The sequence below is a fragment of the Panthera onca genome, chromosome B2 (genome assembly GCF_046562875.1).
Source record: "Panthera onca isolate mPanOnc1 chromosome B2, mPanOnc1 haplotype 2, whole genome shotgun sequence".
NCBI lineage: Eukaryota > Metazoa > Chordata > Mammalia > Carnivora > Felidae > Panthera > Panthera onca.
In genome coordinates, this window is record NC_138343.1 from 111,408,365 (window position 1) to 111,428,791 (window position 20,427).

The 20,427-nt window shown below is 34.7% G+C and overlaps 1 protein-coding gene across 5 annotated transcripts in view; it reads left to right on the forward strand.

Moving 5' to 3' along the window:
* Nucleotides 1-20,427, forward strand: part of NKAIN2 (sodium/potassium transporting ATPase interacting 2) — a 996,342-nt gene that overhangs the window by 515,681 nt on the left and 460,234 nt on the right. For 4 of the 5 annotated variants that reach the window (XR_009605256.3, XR_009605257.3, XM_060616558.3 and 1 more), the window contains one exon: nt 18,590-18,670. The exons of the other annotated variant lie outside the window; for it this stretch is intronic. Coding sequence is in view for 2 of the 4 variants with exons in the window: in XM_060616558.3 (XP_060472541.1) it covers nt 18,590-18,670 (81 nt within the window). In the remaining 2 variants the exon portion in view is untranslated. The remainder of the gene's footprint in view (nt 1-18,589; nt 18,671-20,427) is intronic. 5 annotated transcript variants of the gene reach the window in all.

A 20,427-nucleotide genomic window follows, 5' to 3' on the forward strand; every position in this document is an offset into this window, starting at 1 on the left:
GAATGCAAGAATATATTATTTAGGAATACTCTGTGTGTAGTACACTCTAGGGGCAGCTTTATTGAGGTTGTGGCATAGACATTATTAATATATTATTGGACATTTGGACTTAAAATAATTATAACCTATTTGTGTTTTTTAATCTGTAATGTATCTGTACAATAATAGCATGTTTCAGATATTGATCCTCGCGTATAAATTTTCACATGTAATTGAGCCCTGTTCTTTCTTATTTCTTATGGTACTATTAGAATTTCTTCATGTTTATGGTATTTTCATCAAAGTGATTTATGAAATCTCATTTTTTGTTGCTGAAGAAATTCAGTGAGCTTTCTCTTTGGTATGGCCTGTAATGATTTCCACATATAGGTCAGCTTTCTTGGGATGCTAACTCTGAGACAGAGATTTACATACAGCACATTTATTACAGTATGTTCTTAAGAACAAAAACAGAATTGGGCAGATGAAAAATAGGAACTGCAGTGCAGTTGCCGCGCAGGGGTCATTTGGTGTTACGGAACTCTCTAAAGTCATGATGATCTTTCACATATGTCCCAAACTGGGGGAATGGTGGGCAGGCCTTTGTATTTCCCCATGGACCTGTCATCGGTTATAGGCTGCCTGCAGAAGCAAGACACGACCTTGAGTGAGGCAACTTGCTTTGGCTGGGGGCAATTCCTTGAGAGGGAATCAGCACTGGAAGGAAAAGTGCTTAATGCTAAAGGGGAGATCTGAGTGGCACATTGAAGGATTCTCTTCAGTTCCTACCTTGTGGTCCACAAGGAAACAGCCCCTTGAGGTTAGTAGTTGGTTTCCTTCCCAAGGTGGGCTTACAAGATTAGTGGAAAAACTGTGCCCAGTGCTGCAGTTGGTCCTGGGACAACAATTAATGCACATTGTTTCCATACCGTACCATCCATTCTATCTGTATTCTGTGGACCTTCAACTACCTGTTTAGGCAGTTTACCTACTGGGGTAATTCAGACCCTCAACCCTAAGGGGTATGAGTAACTGTTCTCCAAGCTTGTCAAGCTGTGACTACTCCTCTGTTGCATTGCCATCAAAAGCGGAGGGTTAGCAAGAGATGCCCCACTGTGTCACCTGGATGCCAAACATATTGATCCCTGGTCCCACTGACAGTCAAGGTCCATTACTCTTTCCAGGAGGATGACTCCTTTTTTTTGACTACGGTCTCTTGGATGAAAGAGTCTCAAGTGACTGGATGGCAGCATAACTTAAATTAAATGGCACTCTTGCTTTACTCTTCCACCCTAATGGAAGCATTACAATTCAGGACTTCTAAATCCATAGAGGCTAATTTGTGGGGACAGGAATGAGATTCCCCAAATTCATCACTGGAAGTGGTGCTAAGCAGTGCTTCTCTTGCTTTCATTGCTCCACCCCCAGACCCATGTATTCTACCTATCAGAGACCCGGCACCATGTAATAGTCATTCGTGTAAGTCACTCACTCTATCCTCGAGCCAGACACCTAGCTTTACAGAGTATCATCTCCAAGTTAACACTTCATCTGCACAATCAAAAGTCACCTGGTTTTGTCAGACTGAAAGCTTCTAGGTTCCATGGGACCAATAGATCCCATAGACATGTGTTGAATTCTCCTCTTCTTTAACTATGAAGTGAGTCCTTTGTACAAATGCAGGGTTTTATGGTATTTTGTGTTAATGAATCAGACATTGTCTAAGCCCTCAGTTCTTTCAAAGCCTGTAAGCAGGAAAGACAGCCCGTACTCAGAATGTCTCAATTTCTGCCCAGATGAATCACTCCCACTTTTACAGTAGATGGGATCTAATGTAAGCATCTGTTACAGACTGGCTATTGGTCTCCTCAAAAAGTGGTACCATCCTAGGGGCTCAGCATTGCTCTGTTGCTGGTAGTTAGTTACTCAGCTATGGTTAAATAAGCCATCCTAGTTTACCGATAGGAAAAAATGTTAATAGCTTCAATGCTACTATCGATGCCAAGAACTATCATTATGCCATCTATTCCAGTGATGACATTTTCATTGCCAGTAATGGGGAAGTGATGTAGATTCAAAACCCTCTTTAACATCTGCTTTCCAGGACTGCTCCAATTTTCAGTAGTTGTTAGGTTCTTCTGATAATGAATTCTGAAGTGGAGATTCACATGCAGGTCATTGATAGGGAATGTTTTCAGGAACAACATCTGTAATGGAGTGAGGGGAGTAGGACACTCAGAAGGAGAAGTTGAACTGCAACACAGCAGCAACAGAAGCCTCCCTCACCTGATCCCTTGGAAAGGTCTGAAGCTGGGATAGTTTTTTCATAAATGTCCCAAATTGAGACAAGGGTCTAGAAGCTTTGTACATTAGCACCAACCATTCATGAGGTTTGCTCCTGGAGGTGAGGATAATTATAAGCAAGGCAGCTTACTTTGGCAGAGGGTAATTCCTGAGAAGGGACTTGGCTGTGAGCTATCAATAGACAACACTTCTGACAGTTGGATAATGACTAGTGCCTCAGTCCTAAAGAGGCACTTGGGCAGTGCTCACAGCATCCAATAAAGCCTGAGTTCTATAATGCTTTATTTGAATTTTATTTCTCACAAATATGTGTTTGTCACACTGAAATTTTATACAGAAATGTATGTACTGAGGTAAGTTGCTATTGTTTTTCAACTTACATGTAGGATCTGTTAGGAAAAACACCTACTACATGATTTTGACACTATTTATGAACCAGTAAGAAATACGGCCCAAGATTTTGTTGGATGCATTTTCACTGTTGGTTATATTCTTATCTTAAAACACCTTGTAGGCTTGCATTAGTAGACATGTGTTTCTAATGTTCTGTAGACAGGAGCAGAAAAGACCCTTAGGAGCTTACATGGGCATCCAACCCAAGACCACGGTCTCATAAACAGAGTACTCTAAACACCTAGGCTAGATAGTCTTAGACTTGCATAATAATGAAGATGTAATAATGTATTTTAGAGCCATGTATAGAATTTGATTTTTTAATGATTATTTGGCTTACCTCAATTTTATCCTTGAGTAGGAGAAAACATTTTTAAGAGGAAGATAGTTTTTAAACTTTTTACCCTTTTCAAACAAATGTTTATTTAGACAGAGAGAGAGCAAGAGAGAGCAGGGGGAGGGCAGAAAAAGAGAAAGAGAGAATGAGAGAGAGAATCCCAAGCAGGCTCTACACTGACAGTGCCAAGCCTGATGCACTGTTGAGATCGTTGATCTCATGAACGATGAAACTATGATCTGAGCCAAAATCAAGAGTCAGATGCTTAACCAACTGAGCCACCCAGGAGCTCCTAAACTTTTTATCATTGAATCCTGTGTTTAAACTGGGAATTAGTAATTTTAGCCTTAGGATGATTTAAAAGCAAACAAACAAACAAATAAAACAGAAACAGACAAACTGAATTTGAGAAGAATCAAATATATTTAATGAAATGTAACTATCCATTATTAGTGCTTGCAGATCATCATTATATGACCTTCTTTTCAACTTTTGGTAAAAATAATATATATTAAGCTCTCACCCAAAAGTCATTTTAGTACTAAATGCACATTACAATGTATGCATTTGGGGGCATTATTTTTAAACATATTTTCCAAGGTCTTATTCACTGATAACACATTTGATCAAATAGCATCAGTTTTGCAAATAATATGTCTACTTGATGGCCATGTGAAGCCCTGGTGTTTTTTTTTCCCCACAAGATATATTCCTCAAGAACCTGTGAATACATTCTTTATAAAAGGGTTCTTGTATAATGATACAAAAAGGGATTGCTAGTGCTAATACTTTTGGTTGATACCACTCTGCAATCATTATTTCCAATAAAAATGATTGACTGTCTAAGTGGTTGACATAAGGAGTGAAACATTCTGTTTATTGCTATTGCCATTGTTGGACTAGCCCATGGGCACTGCAGCTACAAGGCTTGTTATGTGAGAAAGGATGTGCTTCTCCAGAAAAATAACAATAAAATCACTTTGCATTCATCCAGAATGTTAGTTTCAAAAGCAGATAAAAATCCCAATATTTTTCAGATTATGGAGGTAAATTCATTATGGAATTTAAATTTAAACCCAGCTGTCCTAACTTTTAGATGTATCTTTCTATTAATTAATTTAAGTAAATAATATTAACAATGATGTTTCTAGAAATCTGTATAGGCAAATCAATGTACTCTATCAAACTGTCTTAGAATTCAAAAGGAAATACATATACCAAAGTGAGTCTAAAAGATTTTTTTTTAAATCCAGTGTACTAAAAACATAATGTATTTATAGCACTTGGTCCTTATGGGAAATTATTTGACAGTTAAAACTCCCTTTAAAAAAATTGAAAACTTCAATATTAAAGAATTAGTTTCCAATTGCTGCATGACAAATTACCACAAACTTAGCAGCTTAAAATAATACCCATTTATTCTTTCACGGTTCGGTAGGTAGAAGTCCAGGTGGGCTTGGTTGAGTACTTTGCTTAGGGTCCAATGAGACAGAAATCGAAATAGTGACTATGCTACAGCCCCTCACATACAGTCTTTTTCCAGATTATCTAGGTTGTTAACAGAATTCAGTTTCATTTGGTTATAGGACTACGGTCTGTGTTTCCTTGCTGGCTGTTGGCTAGAGACTATTTTCAGCTTTTCTAGAGGCTACCAACATTCCTTCTCAAGAGGATTCCTACATCCCCAAAACTAGCAAGACACCTGAAGTTCTTCATGTGCTTCAAATCTCTCTGAGGTCCCCTGCTGACACCAACCAGCAAAGAAGTTATCTGTTTTAAAAGACTCATGTGATTCTATTAGGCCCACCTGGGTAATTATCCAATTTTAGGTCAGCACTGCCTATGGCATAACACAATTACAGGAGTAATAGCTCAACATATTCATAGGTTCTGGAGGTTAGGATAGGACATATTTGGGGGCCACCATTTTGCCTACCACTATTAAAATCAGAAATAAAAAATGAATTTAAGAAAAATGCTAGATTGGTTTTCAAAACACACTTTGTTGATTAGAATTTCACTGATGAATCAAAGTTTGCTCTTAAAACCAAAGACCTTAACTCTAAAAGGAAATCTTTAACTTTACCTCTTTGCCCTCAAAAGCTAGAAATGAAATCAAAAGGACATTTTTATTGCATGCTGTTACTATTTTCAGAATATAAACACATAGCCAAAAAGACACATCATTTAAAACTTAGTTGTGCTTTGCATTCGACCAAGTGCTTTAAGAGATTTTTCCTCTTAAATTGATAAAATACATAGTTTCTGTGTTCTGTGATAATTTATTTTAACTCCTCTGTGGGTAAGCTTTCTACATTCAATGTTTCTTCTTACGTAGGATGCATTTAAGTACAGATATTTAATTAATTAAAAATCCGGGGATTTTAAGATTTCTTGTCAATCACTGAATAACATTTACACTTGAATATATGGTTTTCTGGGCTTCTTAGCACATCAGAACTCTTGAGTCCAAAATACCAACATAGCAAGCAGTATTCACCAGATGTGGTATGACTAAGATTTTACTATTGACAGTATCCAACCAAGAAGGCAGGTATTCAGGAGACACATATCACATGAAATATCATTAAATGTGTATCCTGTCACTTATGTTGGCACACACTCAAAAATGTGCCCCTTAAAACTTTTGATGGAAATCTTATCCAAAAGCAAGCTAGGAAATTGTATTGTTGGAGCAATTTTAAATGTTTGGGAGAACTTGATGATTTAGCCCACACTTAAAATCTAATGTCCTACAAAAACAAATACCACCTGATCTCTCTTATATGTGGGACCTAGAACACAAAGACGATGAACAAACAATGCTAAAAACAGAAACAGACCCATAAATGCAGAGAACAGAGGAGATGGGAGGAGGGGGGTGGGCAGAATGGGTCAAGGGAAGTGGGAAATACAGGCTTCCAGTTATGGAAGGAGTAAGTCATGGGGATCAAAGGTACAGCATAGGGAATATAGTCAATGGTTCTATAATAGCATTGTATGGTGACAGTAGCTACAGTTGTGGTGTGTATAGCATGACTTAGAGTTGTCCACTCCCTATCTTGTACACCTGAAACTAATGTTACATTGGAGGTCAGTTGTACTTCAATAAAAAATAAATAAATCTAATGTCTTAGAAGGCACCTATGAGGAATAAAGCTATGAACCTTCCTTAATGTGTCAGCTTAAAAGTATATATATATATATATATATATATATATATATATATATATATATATTATATGTATGTATATACACACACACATACACACACACACACACACACACACACACACACGTCTAGTTTGGATTTTGTTAATGTTTTTTTCATTTTGAGAGAGAGAGAGAGAGAGAGAGTCAGAGAATCCCAAGCAGGCTCCTGTACTGTAAGTACAGAGCCTGATGCAGGGCTTGAACTCACAAAACATGAGATCATGAGAGTCTGATGCTTAATGGACTAAGCCACCTAGGCACCCCTAGTCTGGACGTTTCTAAAACAAACACAGCTCAGAGCACCTACGTGGCTCAGTCAGTTAAGTATCTGCCTTCGACTCATGTCGTGACCCCATGATTTGTGAGTTGGAGCCCTACATTGGGCTGTCTGCTGTCAGCTGGTTTTGAATCCTTTGTGCCCCAGTCTCTCTCTTCCCCCTCCCCACTCTCTCTCTCTCCAAAATAAGCTTTAAAACAAACACAGAAAGTAACCGTTTTTAAAGGCTATTTGATAGATTTACCATATTCTCTAATTGGGAAAATTTACATATTTTAGAAGGCTGTTTACCTTACTATTCGAATTGCTTTGAATTTGAGATGAATGCTAGGGGGACAGAAAAGCTAAGAGATTAAAACCCTTCTGTTTGAAAGAGACCATGTTTCCAAGTCCAAAGGGGAAAAAGAAATAGACTGTGTTTATTCAATCAACATTGTCAACCACCACACATCTACCACATCTTTGTGAAGCATATTTATATAAATTTTGAACATGTCATTAACTTTTTCCTTATGACTCTTTAAAAGTTTGCATTTTCTTTATTTTAATATTCTCCATAATGTTTTTTTCTTCTTTCTCAAGTCACAGATCTTTTACATTTTCCAGTGAGAAATCTAACACTAGGTATGACATTTTTCTTCTTTGTATGTTCTTCGTCTTGTAGATGGTTTGCAAGATACTTCACATAATCCATGCTCTTCCTCTATGGATGGTCTGAAATGTTTTACTCACTTTGCTTGCAATACTAAACTACACTTCTATTTAGTTGAATATATATAGTCTTATTGAAACAAAGGATTGGATATTTCTCTGGAAAACAAGAGATTCATGAGAAATATAAAATAGCAATGATTTACATTTGCATATAGAAAATTAGTATGTGCTTAAGTTTCAGTGGCAGACAATTCTGTCCTGTAATTCTCTGCTAACAGTATCCCAGTTTTGTTCAGATATTTAAATGGTCAACAAAGCTCTCAGGGAGGTCTAATCTTCTCACAGGTCTGGGAAATGAATTACAGTTGGTTACAAACATGATATTTCAATCTTCTGCACCAGTGATTATATTCAGAATAGGCATATGACACAGTTCTAGCTAATGATATGAGGAAGTCTGCTGAGTGCCTCTGGGAAAACTTTCCTTTCCTGAAAGACTGAAGTGTTGCAGAAGGAAGGGATTTATTCTGCCCAGCACCTTTCTGCCTGCAGGGTGTATTACTGTCTGAGGATTCGAAAGAAATTCCAATAATATAGATCTAGAGCCAAGGCAACTTTCAGCCACTGAGCCAACAGCAGCCCACTTCCAGACTTCATATATATGAAAATACTTTACAGTTCACTATGTTCGTTGCAGCCAAAAGCATTCCTGATTGAAATAGTTGTTTTTCATTTTGCTTTCATTTTTGTCCATCTTACCAGCATAATTCTGAAGGTAATGGATTTGAGCCCTGCTTTTGAGGTAGTAAGTGAAAAGTTGCTTACCAAATTAAAGAAAAGGAAAAGTACTTCTAAGTTGGAAAAAAAACTCTATAGTTTTAATTCATTACTATTTATGGATATATTAACATATGTAAATTTGGAACTTCACTCTTCAAACCAGTATTTACAGTATAAAAACTACCAAGCACCTAATTTAGAATGCTATAGGAGAAATATATATTTATGTTTATATATGGCCACCTAATTGAGCATTGCCTCTTTGATTTGTCAATGTTAGCTACAGTTGTCACACAATTGATTCAGCTATGTGATACTTCAAAATATCCCCGAGGTGACTATATAGAATATAGACATGTGCAGAACTAGCTATACTGTTGATCAGGTTGAACAGGCAGACTTTATTTTTTATACATGAGCAAGCATATCTTTTTAAAAAGAAATTGTGCATTATATATGTTTCTCTTTTTTTAATTAAAAAAATGTTAACATTTATTCATTTTTGAGAGACAGAGAGACAGATTGTGATTGGGGAATGGGCAGAGAGAGAGGGAAACACAATCTGAAGCAGGCTCAAGGCTCTGTGCTGACAGCACGAACTGTGAGATCATGACCTCAGCTGAAGTTGGATTCTTAACGGACTGAGCCACCCAGATGCCCCCATATATGTTTTTCTGAGCAGAACTTCCCAGGAATGTCACAGCTAATAGATTGCAAATGTGTTGGCATATTGAGTTCTTCAGGAACCAGGGGTGGCCAGAGTCCCTCAATGAATCACTTCAACAGCAAACTCTGTCCTTTATTTACATTAGTATGCCTTATAAATAGCATCATTGTCAATGTGTGCCATGAATTCTCTCATGAAGCACAGTTGGAGGGCTATATAATTCAATATATGGGTAAGAATACATCTTCTTTAAATTAATTATGTGTGATAAGATAAGAGGATTCAACATTCTTAGGCTTTGTAGGATATTTTAGTGAATTAAAGTCATAGGTGTATTCAAAGTCGTCAAAATGGTCATAAGAACATATGCATATTGCTAAAATAATGCTTTCCAGTTTATCCACTGGGTCACTCAGATGTCTCAGTATTTACTGAGTGTTGAAATGTTTGCTAAAAAAGTGATACAAAGGAATATTTGGTATAATTACTGGGTTGAAAGATATTAAGTAACCAACAATTTAACACCTCTCCACATTTTCAAGGCAACTATGATGGCTGATAAATTTAGAACTTCTTGTTTGTTTATAAGAATTTTAAATGTTTTTAGTATCATTTTATCCATTTTCCCAACTAAAAATTATCAGCCCACCATATTAATACTGATTATTCCTTGTTTTTTCTCTTTCTTTGCCTTCAAGGTTACTTGCAGTAAAAAGCTACTTGAAATTATATATTTTTTCAGGTACTTAACTCATTTTACATTTGTTACAAGTCTGGCAATATTCAGGACTCTAAATTTATTGATTTCTGCATCCTAGAACTTTATGAAATAAGTTTTGAAAACAATAAAGTAGCCTTATATTGTTAGGATATGGGACATACACTAAGAACTGCTTGAGACTTATAAAACAAGAATACCTCACTTTCTATCATAGACTTTCACAGCAATTACATAAGGCAAAACATTTTTTTTTTGAAAAAAGGTATTTCTGTTTGCATGGTATTCAAATGATAGCAGTGGACAGTTATAATTGCCCAAAGGGAGTGGATCTCAATTTTGAAGGTAATTGCACATCTTAACAAATATTAGGCATTATACTTTCCAGGATTACATTTCATTGACAGGGAGATTTTGGAGGAGAGAAGAGTTGGTTGGCTATATTAGTTTTCTGTGGCTTCTGTAACAAATTACCACAGACTTGGTGATTTAAAACAGCAGGAATTTATTTTATTTTACTTCTGGAGTCAGAAGTCTGAAATCAGTATCACTGAACTGAAATCAGGGTTCACATTATCTGTAGAGGCTCTAGGGGAAAATCCCATCCTTGCTTCTTTCAGATTCTGGTAGCTGCTAAGATTCCTTGGCTTGTGGACACATCACAACAATCTTCAAGCCCGGCACCTTCAAATCTTACTATGTTCTATTCACATTGTTTATTTATTTGTGTGTGTATAAAATATTCATCTGCCTCCAATAAGGATATATGTGATTACATTGGTCCCACCTAGATAATCCAAGATTATCCAAGATAATCCCCTTTAAAAAATTTTTAATTTATTGGCATCTGCAAAACTTTTTCCTTCCTTCCTGTTTTCCTTCCTTCCTTCCTTCCTTCCTTCCTTCCTTCCTCCCTCTCTCCCTCGCTCCCTCCCTCCTTTCCTCCCTTCCTTCTTCCCTCCCTTCCTTCCTCCCTTCCTTCTTGGATATATAAAGTGATATTAATGGGTGCCAGAGATTGGGATGTTAATAACTTTGCGAGGTCAGTTTCTCCGTCTACCATCTTATGTGTGGGGAGCAGGGGAACAGCAAAGTAATGAAATAAAGACAATATTACATATATGATCTAAAGTTTTCAAATTCACATGATACTAGTTTTTTAAAATGCATTATAATACCATCTTGACTTGATCTTCAAATACCAGAACACCACAACTAGAGGCAATTTCATTTACTTTAAGCATTATTGGGCTATTCCAAGAAACTTCAACACAGGGCAAAACACTCTTATTAGAGTTCTTTATGATTTCTAAAACCAATGAGGTTGACTTTTAAATTATTTGAGTTTTAAATTATTTTCTGACTAGAAAAATACTGATTTTGATGTCACTTTTAAGCACAAGTAGTGATGATTCCGTGACAGTAAAACAGAAGTTGCCTTTTTAATAGTTTGAGGAAAGAGTTTTTTCTCATCATTATTACTTTATAATCTATGCATTACACATCAACATCTTCAAACCCAAAATATAAACAAATATCATCAAATAAAATCATTATTTGATTCTTAAACTGTACAAATTTCAGATTGTAAAACTATAGATTGGGATTTTTAAAGTTATATTAGCCTTGCAAATCTCTTATTTGCATACATCAATTAGAGTGTTCCTATATAGCTTGATTGATTTTTATTCAGGATCAAAAGGCCATTTATAGGAATTCTCCTAGTTTCATGGCTGCATATATCTGTATGAAATATTTTCAATGAGTTAAAATTCATCACATATAGATGTCTTTGTGCTAAGTGAGTATTATTGTTTTTTTCAATCAAAGGAATTATTTTCTACTTTTTGCTTCAAGAAGAATAGAATACCTTTGGGGATACTGCTTTTATTTGGAGGTGCATAAAATTTAATAGCCATGTTTATATGTTCATTAAAATAATGGCCATTGGATGTTCTAACATTTATAGTCTGTCTTAGAAATAGTCTGTGTAACCGAAATATTTTCAGGTATGATTTAATATGTTAAACTAAACTAAATATTTTAAGGAAATGGTGCCAAATTTATAGGAACCGATCAAAATAGAATAAGAGAAGAACAAAAATGTTAATTAATACAGAATTAGTTAAATCATAGTTTATCATTGAATTGACATCTATGTTGTGGAATATTCAAGGTGACTTTTTAATTAAGTAGAAAAAATGAGGTAACAATATAAAGCAAGATCCCTATTTAATTTAAACACATATGATACCAGTGATTATATCTAAGTATGGTATTTTCCAAATTTATCTTTTCTGTTCACAGTATTAAATATTTTTTACAATAAGAAATTTCTGTAATTGGAAGGAAAGCATAGTAAATCTTATTTTAGAATGAACTAAAAATCTTTAAAATATCTAAGTAAATACAAAATCACATGGAAGTTTAATCATATGATACTAGCATTGGCAAAAAGTGAGAAGGTGGAAATCTGCCTTCCTCTATGATCAATAGCATGATGTATGATTAGAGTTGGATTTCTATCCAGTTCTGGCTAACTAACTGATCAGAGCCTTCATTCCTGGTCAAACTAGAAATCGTAATAACAGTGTATTTTTATGTAGGTATTTCTCTTAAGGGACAAGTTTTTATAGCATAGCAGAGATATAACAGGATTTTTTAATTAGAAGACAGAATTTAAATCATAAAGCAGCCCATCCCTGGTCATAAAATGATCGAGAATTAGGAAATAAGCTCCTTTCTGTGAGCCACTTTTGCTTTTTTTTTATCATAACAATGAACGAGGAATTGATGAGTATACCTAAGCAGATTAAATGATACCTGTGTTGAAGATGATAAAATTAAGCTAAAACGTAATTAACTTTGAACAAAAAATGAATATGGTCTAATCATGTTGACAAAGGATATTTGTTTTATGATTATACATTTATATTTATTAAAACATCTGGTTGTTAATAATTCTAAACCCTTGCTTAAAGGAGTTGTTTTTAAGATATGATCTACTATATAATGCTTCTTAGGAATACTTCTAACACAGTTTATTAGCATGGATTACATTATTCCTTTCATATTAGCAGCATCATATCAGTAATGTTGGTGAACTGATAGGAGTTTTGCTTCCTACTAAAAGTAATCATTCCTGAAAACATTCCTATAGATCACATCAATTGCATATCAGTGATAAATAAAAATCATTTTAGAGGATCGACTTAGTTATATCCTTGTAACGTTTCTCTGCAGCATCTATTATAGTCCCTTGCATCCAGCTGGTGCTTAATAAATGTGAACTGGTACACTGACTCAACTCCTTTTCTAATTAAGCACTTAGGGCATCATGTGCCCACTGATTGAATTGCACTACTGTCTTTCTTCATCTTCTAATCATTAAGGTAATATTACTGAATAATGGTTTTCTAAATTGTAATTTTTAAGAGAAAGTCACTAATACAATTTAGTCCATTTATATATGTTTGCACATACATTCTTTCTTTCTCTCCCTCCCTCCCTCTCCTCTCTATATGTACACACCATACCAGCTATATCTGTGGTATACACAAAAGAGTCTCTGCCCTCATGGAGTTCACAATCCATCTGTAACCTAAATATATTGAAAGAAGAGAGGAAGGGAGGGGAAAGAAAGGAAACAATGAAATAGTTTGCAGGAAAGATGCTCTTCAAGGGTCCAAGCAAAATTATTTTCATATATAAAATTTTCAAAAATGTAAATTATGGTGAAACATAATTAGAAATCTATTATAATGTATTACATAATTAGAATGTAGTTATTACTCAATGTTTTGCCCAGTAACATTTTGCATGAAAAATCGTCTAGTATCAAAAAGATGCCTAAACAAACACAAAAATATTTCCTTTGAAAAATTGCAATATTCTTTACTAATATAATATTCCAATATGTTTTACTCTGTCTAGACATACAAGAAAAAAAATTAGAAAGCCAGATAAATCACAAATTTAAATCTCCATTTCAAGGAATGCTTCCTTCTGAACGTTAATGGGCACCTCTTTTTTTCCTGAGATTGATTTTAGAATCATTGTGAATTAGTGAGAAAGATAAGAAAATCTTTTGTCTTAAATAATTGCCTCCTTTTCCCAGAACTTTTGTGGAAGAAATTATTTTGCAAATACAATGCCATAAAGATTCCAGTTTTCCTCAAAATAATTTATCTATGAAAAAGTTGTATCTGTGTATGTGTGTACATGGAAACGTGAAAAACTAATGATAAAATCCATATGCTTTGTGTATGTTAAATATACTTTATAATTCAAACAAAATGCAGACTTTAATTTAGAAAGCTTCAATGCAAGAGATAGAGGTAGAAAAGCACTGTCAGTGTCATTAGGTGTGACTCATTATTTTCCAATAAAATGTTTATTAGCCTTTTAGTCTGAAGCTCCACCTTCCTAATTATTATGTAACCATGGCATGTAATAGCACCATGTCTGTGCATCTGGCCAATATTTTGGCCTGTCATGATTGACAGCCTTAACTAATTTTTATCTTACACAGCTAATGTGATTTCATCATTAGAGTCACAAATACAACAGGGAAACCATGATGATTCAATTACTTTTCAGCTGATGATTTTTACCATTCAGCTGGAGATTCAAGTTAAATCAGCCTCTCAAATGGTCCACTTAGTGCTACAGAAATCAGCCCTTAAAGAATGATTTTCATCATACAATGGAATTTTTCTATTACCACAGATATCTCAGAGTTGTTCCTTTTTTTTTTTTTACCTGAAACATAAAATACCAGATTTTTTTTTCATAAGAAAAGATGAGGCTAAAGAAAAATTAGTTTTATAGCAGAAAACTACAAGGAAGGTGACATCTGGCAAGTGTGATACTTTGTTATCCTGTTAGGTTATCTCTCCTAGGCAGGATATTATTTTCAATTATATTTAAACTGAGCAATGGTCAATTATATCACATCAGCTGTAGCTGTAGCAACTAGGAAAAAGTACAGATGTTCATACTTTTAAATAATTATGACGAGTAATTTTAAGAACAGTGTGAAAAATAGGGTTTAATTGATAAGAGTCATTCATAGGCCAAATTACAAGGGGATGCAAAATCTACATTTAAGAAATAAGACAAAATTCAATTGGAGAAGCTTTGATTTAGGCAAACGCCAGCTACTAAAATGAGAAAAGCAAGTATAGAAAATAAGTAAAAAGAGGAGAATGAAGAAAAGGGGGTAGAAGTTAAATGAGAGAAAGTTAATGAACAAAGTTAAATGTGAGAAAGCCTTGCCTTTGGAATAATACAGGAATTACTCCCTATAGCGTAGTGTGAGTTTCTATATTTATTAAAGGGGCTGCACCACTAAAGGTGATAATTGTCTTCTGTAAATCTTTAATGATGTAGAGTCCACTGTGAGATTAACTGGTTTGTAATAAAGTATATGATGAAATGAAAATGATACCAGTAAGTGCAAAGGTATGGAAAAGAGTATTTGTGAGGTTCCATCTAGACATATCCTTCTAAATTATTCTGATTGAAAAGTTATTACTAACAAATACTATAAAAACAGCTCATAAACAAGATATAGAATGCTTTATAATTATGTAGGGTGTTAAGTCATAAATAATAAATTATAGTTTTAGTGAAATTAAATGGAGAAAGGTTTGTTTCATAAAGTGCCATTGATATATCGATATTAGCATTATTGTATCAAAAAAGAACATTCTAGAAAAGAATATTCAAAGAAAACAGGTTCTAGACTGCAAGTTCAATCAGATAGAAGGATGTTTTACATTAATGAGGAAAGTATATTTTTAATATCCTAAGGAGATTTAAAAAATTGAGGATTTCTGCTCTATTATGTAAAGAAGTGGTTGGGAAGTCTGGGTAACTCAGTCAGTTAAGTATCCAACTCTTCATTTAGGATCTGGTCATGCTCTGATGGTTCATGAGATTGAGCTCTGCATCAGGCTCTGTGCTGACATCGTGGAACATGCTTGGGATTCTCTCTCCCATTCTCTGCCTCTCTCCAGCATGCCTGCTCTCTCTCTCTTTCTCTAAATAAATAAAAATAAATAATAAATAATAAATAATAAATAAATAAATAAAACTAATATAAAAATAAGTAAAAATAAATACAACTAATATAAAAATACATTAAAAAGAAGTAGCAATATAATAATGAAATTGCAACATGTAGCAAGAACTCAAGTACTGACTATTTTCAAACACCCTGTCATTCCATCTTTATATAAACCATGTGTGTTTGCTACTAATACTCAGGCTATTTTACATTTGAGTAATCTAAAGTATAGTGAGACCATAAGACTTGAAAATAGCCACAGGGGTCCCAAGTGACAGAGCTTGACTTTGGTTCCCAAGTTCTTAACCTCTCTGTGCTCTTCATTTGCTTGTGACCCATTGTCTTAACTATCCTTCATAAAATTATTAATTTTGGTGACTAAAACATGAAATTTCAGCTTGATTTTTTAAACCAAGCTTAGGTAAGGTAAGTAAGTATAAATGATGCCTAAATTAATCTGGATGAAAAATCCAAATTCTTATTATATATTCAAAATATAATATTGAAGTAGTGACTATGACATGTATACCTCATGGATGTGCATAACATTTACAGTATTTAAAGACCTTACAATATAATTTCAATTGGAAGCCTACAGAATTGACATTATTTAATGCCCCGTCAGAATGTATGCCTACCAATGACAGTTTTTCAGAAATATTTAGTATATGTAATACAGCATGTTTCATAAATTCTTACCAAATATTTCACTTATTCTGCTACTTTGGCTTTTAGAAAATAGTGCTTATTTAGCTTCCCATTCTAAATAAGGTGGGGGAAGTGTATCGGCATGAACAAAGGAGGATAAAACACTTTAATCAGTCATTCTTTTATTCTTTTTATAGTTACTTAAATCAAGTCACTGGAAACTATAGACACTTTTAATTTTTCTTCCTACCTTGTTACCTTAAAAGTATGACCCAACACTTGATTGTATATCTAAAACTTAGATCCAAATCTGTCAGAGTCAAATAAATCTAGGTTTGTAGTTTTTATTTTTAATTGTGAGATGAATTTACCCTTTGCAATGCTGAAAACTCAGATATTAATTAGATCTTTGTTTTAGAATTAACATTTCTTGCCACAGCCTGTTTAGCTTTCCAACCCTACTTCTAGTCCCCAGCCCTCACCTCATACAGACTCTTAAACTGCTTCTTTTGTCTTGAACCATTTAGTTGACTGCTCATACTTTATTCTCACTGAACAATATACATAGTTAGCAGTTAGGTAAATCCATCACTGGGAAAACATCTGAGTCACTATTTATTATTACATAAACTCACCATGCAGGGTTCTTATTCCTCACACTACATATATGATCATAGTATTCTCATAAAAATCAGGTCTGGGAGGGGAGAATGGTTTCTCCATCTGAAACCAGTAAAATTTTCTCATTCTTCCATTGATTTGCAAAATACTTTCTGAATACCTATTTTGTGCAAAGTACAAAGTTAACAACTTAGGGGTATAAACATACATTTCAAAAAAACCCCTTTCTCAAGGAGCTTATTGGGCATTGCAGGAAAATATACACATAATCAGAAGACATTCAGAATGAAATTAAGACATGCAAGATCCCATTGGCGCACTAAGCAAGAGCAAGTCAATTCTGATTGGTTATCACTCAGGAAGTGATATTTAAATTGTCCTTTGGTGAAAAACAAAGTAGTGATAGGTGGTAAAAAGAATACCTAGGAATGAGAAAAATTATTAAAGGGTAGGTGGATAATACACAAAATGGCACAGAAGTGAAAAATAACTTTCTGTGTATATTGAACAGCAAGTAATCTCACGTGTCTGTAATCCATAACGACTTAAGCGATGAACCGAGACATGTGTCTCAAAAAATAAAATGGTACAAAATCATAGAGGTTCTTGAACTGTGAAATAAAAATTTTGGAATGCACCATTTAAAGAATGGGGGCCATTTGTATTTATTTAGTAGAGAAATGGCATGATACCCTCTTCTCTTATTCTGTATAGTTCACACCTGTTGTTTTCTTTGTTTATAGCACTTTTCTTCAGAGCACTTATAACCTCCATACTTTTATTTGGCAAAGTCCACAAATTAGCTTGTTTCACCCCTTCTGTTAAGCTTTGTGAAACTACTTTTCTTGGGATACTTTACATACTTCCCCCATTTTCCTTCCTTGTGCTCAAACTATACATCTTTTTATGATCCTTATAATTATCTCTTTTCTTCTCTTTCTCCATCACGTGACTTGAATTCAGGGAGAATTTATCATTGGTCTTTGTATCCTCAGTGCCCTTTTAGCATGTTGCCCTCTAGGTGGTTAACACATTTCAGTTGAATGAATGCTCAAAAATATATCTTGGTAAGAAAAAATTGACATCAGTGGGGAAAGCACACTGAATAGCCAACAGAGTAAAATAAGAGATAATAACTCAATGGTCACTGTATTGGGAGATTATAAGAAAATAAAAGAAGAAAGTGAAGAGAGAAAGGAAAGGAGGAAACAAACAAACAAAAAATACAGCTGTTTAGATGGGACAGAGGCATGGGACTGAGTTGAAAATGACACCAAATAACTTGGAGAAAGCTTGTACATTATCATGCATGGGGTTGATTTTGCTAAAGGAAGATAGGAATTTCTTTTTTTTTTAATTTAAGTTTATTTATTTATTTTGAGAGAGAGAGAGAGAGCACAAGCAGGAGAGGGGCAGAGAGAAAGAGAGAGAATCTCAAGCAGGCTCCACACTGTCAGTGCAGAACCCGATGTGGGGCTTGAACCCATGAACAGCGAGATCATGACCTGAGCCAAACCAAGAGTCAGAGGCTTAACCAACTGGGCCACCCAGGAGCTTCTTTTTGATGGTTTTTATTTGATATATCTATTGGAGCATCCAGTGTTTTTTTTTGGGGGGGGGGGGAGGGGGGTGTCTGGAAAACATAATAATCCCACCTCAAAACATAAATATGGACTACTCTATATTTTGTGTAAAAGCCTAAAAGTTATCCCTAAACAAGTTTGGGCTACTATGAGGCCATAACAGTGAGAAAAAAAGCAAAAATCAACAGAGAGATAAATGTACATCTCATCCTGTTCCTTAGAAGCAATATCTAACATTTTCCCCTAATCTTAAGATTTGGGTGTTCAAAAGTTTAAGTTCTATTTGAATCTTACTCAACTGATTCAAAATTAATTATATGTTATTTCTCTCTTGCTTTTCTGCAGTATGCTGTCTGGCTAGTCCTCTGGGTTACCTGGAATGTGTTTGTTATCTGCTTCTATTTGGAGGCTGGGGACCTCTCAAAGGTAATTTGCCATCTGATTTGCCTGAGTCATCAGTAGTGTGTTAACAAGCCTCTTCCTAAGTAAGTCAGAGTCTCCCCCTGCTCTTGTTGCTTAGATGCACCTCGAATGAAGGTAAATTGAAAGATGTCCTCATCTATATCTCTGCTTTTCTACCATGAAAGATATGTTTCAGCTTGTCACAAAGTGTGCTTTTATTATTTTAAGCAAAACCAGTGTGAAATAATGATTATTACAGTGGCCATACTGTGTCTTTTAAAACATTGACTTAGGAGAAATTTCTGAAGCAGAATAGGAATTTTTTCAGAGATAAAATCCTAAAAATTTTTGGAATCACCTCATTGCTTATTACTTTGCTAAAAGTTTTCTTGTTTGGACCCAAATAGCAATGCAATAATTCAAATAATTAATGGATTAATGGACAATAGTTTAATAAAATTGTTACCGGAGAGATTTAATAAATTATATAAATGAATAAAGTGTTCCAAAATAATATAGGAGAGCCTTAAAATATTTGCTTTTCCACTTAGGTTTTTTTTTTTTTATGCTGTCCTCATGTGAGTGTGTTTATGTTTGCTTGTATATGCGAATTACCATATTTCTAACATGAATGCTTTTACTATTGAAATACTGTAGTTTTTAGATCTCTAAAACCAGCATCTTTCTTCTATTGGAATGCAATTACTAGCAAATAAGCAAAATGAGATGATTCATTCAAAGTCATAGTAAATTCATTCAAGTAGTAGTAAATCTTGCGTAGACACTTGACAGAGTTGCAAACTTGTCCTTCTTCATATTAACTTTTAAAGACAGACTGTTCTATAGCCTTTCCTTATTAGAGCATAAAAACCCTGAAAAGATGTTGACATTTTTAAAACCCAGAGATGATGACCTGCTTTAAAAGGTTAAAGAGCTAAAAAGTGGCCAGGAAACACCCTTGCGGGGCTTTTATATCTCGGAGGGTAGGGGATGGGGATAGTGATAGTACACATTTCTAATCTAGCTTACAGAAACTTCACAAAGCACTCTAGCATTTTCAAGGATGTTTGTTATTTCCCTGTGATATGGCTTTATATCAAGTATAAATAATCTTGCTTATTTTGTTGAATGGCAAATGATGAAGGATAAAATAAGAGGGTGACATTATGGCATGAGATAGAACCAAGTCTTCTGGAACCTGTGGTTTTATGATCAGATTTTGGACAAGTCGTCACTGAGGTCTGCGAAATCTGCACTGGTAGATGGCATTTCTGTGACTCTTGCCAGGCATTGTCCTCCATACTCTTGGCAGCAGCTGGTCCTTTCCAGAAATCTGCTATGACCAATGAAAAGAAATTGTTCAGGTGACTGTAGGAAGGACACAGACAAGATAGCTGCTTAAAACTCACATTTCCTCTGTACCAGAGAACCATACCTGCTTCCTAAGACCTGAATCACTTACCCAATTTATATATCCCCACTGCTGTATAATGCACTTTGTTCAAAGAAATTCCATACTAGAATGACTTCTCAATAATAATTTTAATTTTGAATAATGACCCTAAAAATAAACTGGTAGGCAGGTATTTAGGGATATTAGCTGAGTAAAATGATCTGGCAGATCAGAGTTTACATATATATATTTGAGCCAAGCTGGCTGTACAAATGTTCTGTAATTTTGCTCACTGGTCCACATGGTAACTGCAGGCACAGAATAAAGCTTGTGATCTCCTGACCTTGGACATGGGCATTGAAACCACAGCAAGGGCACATCCTAAAAC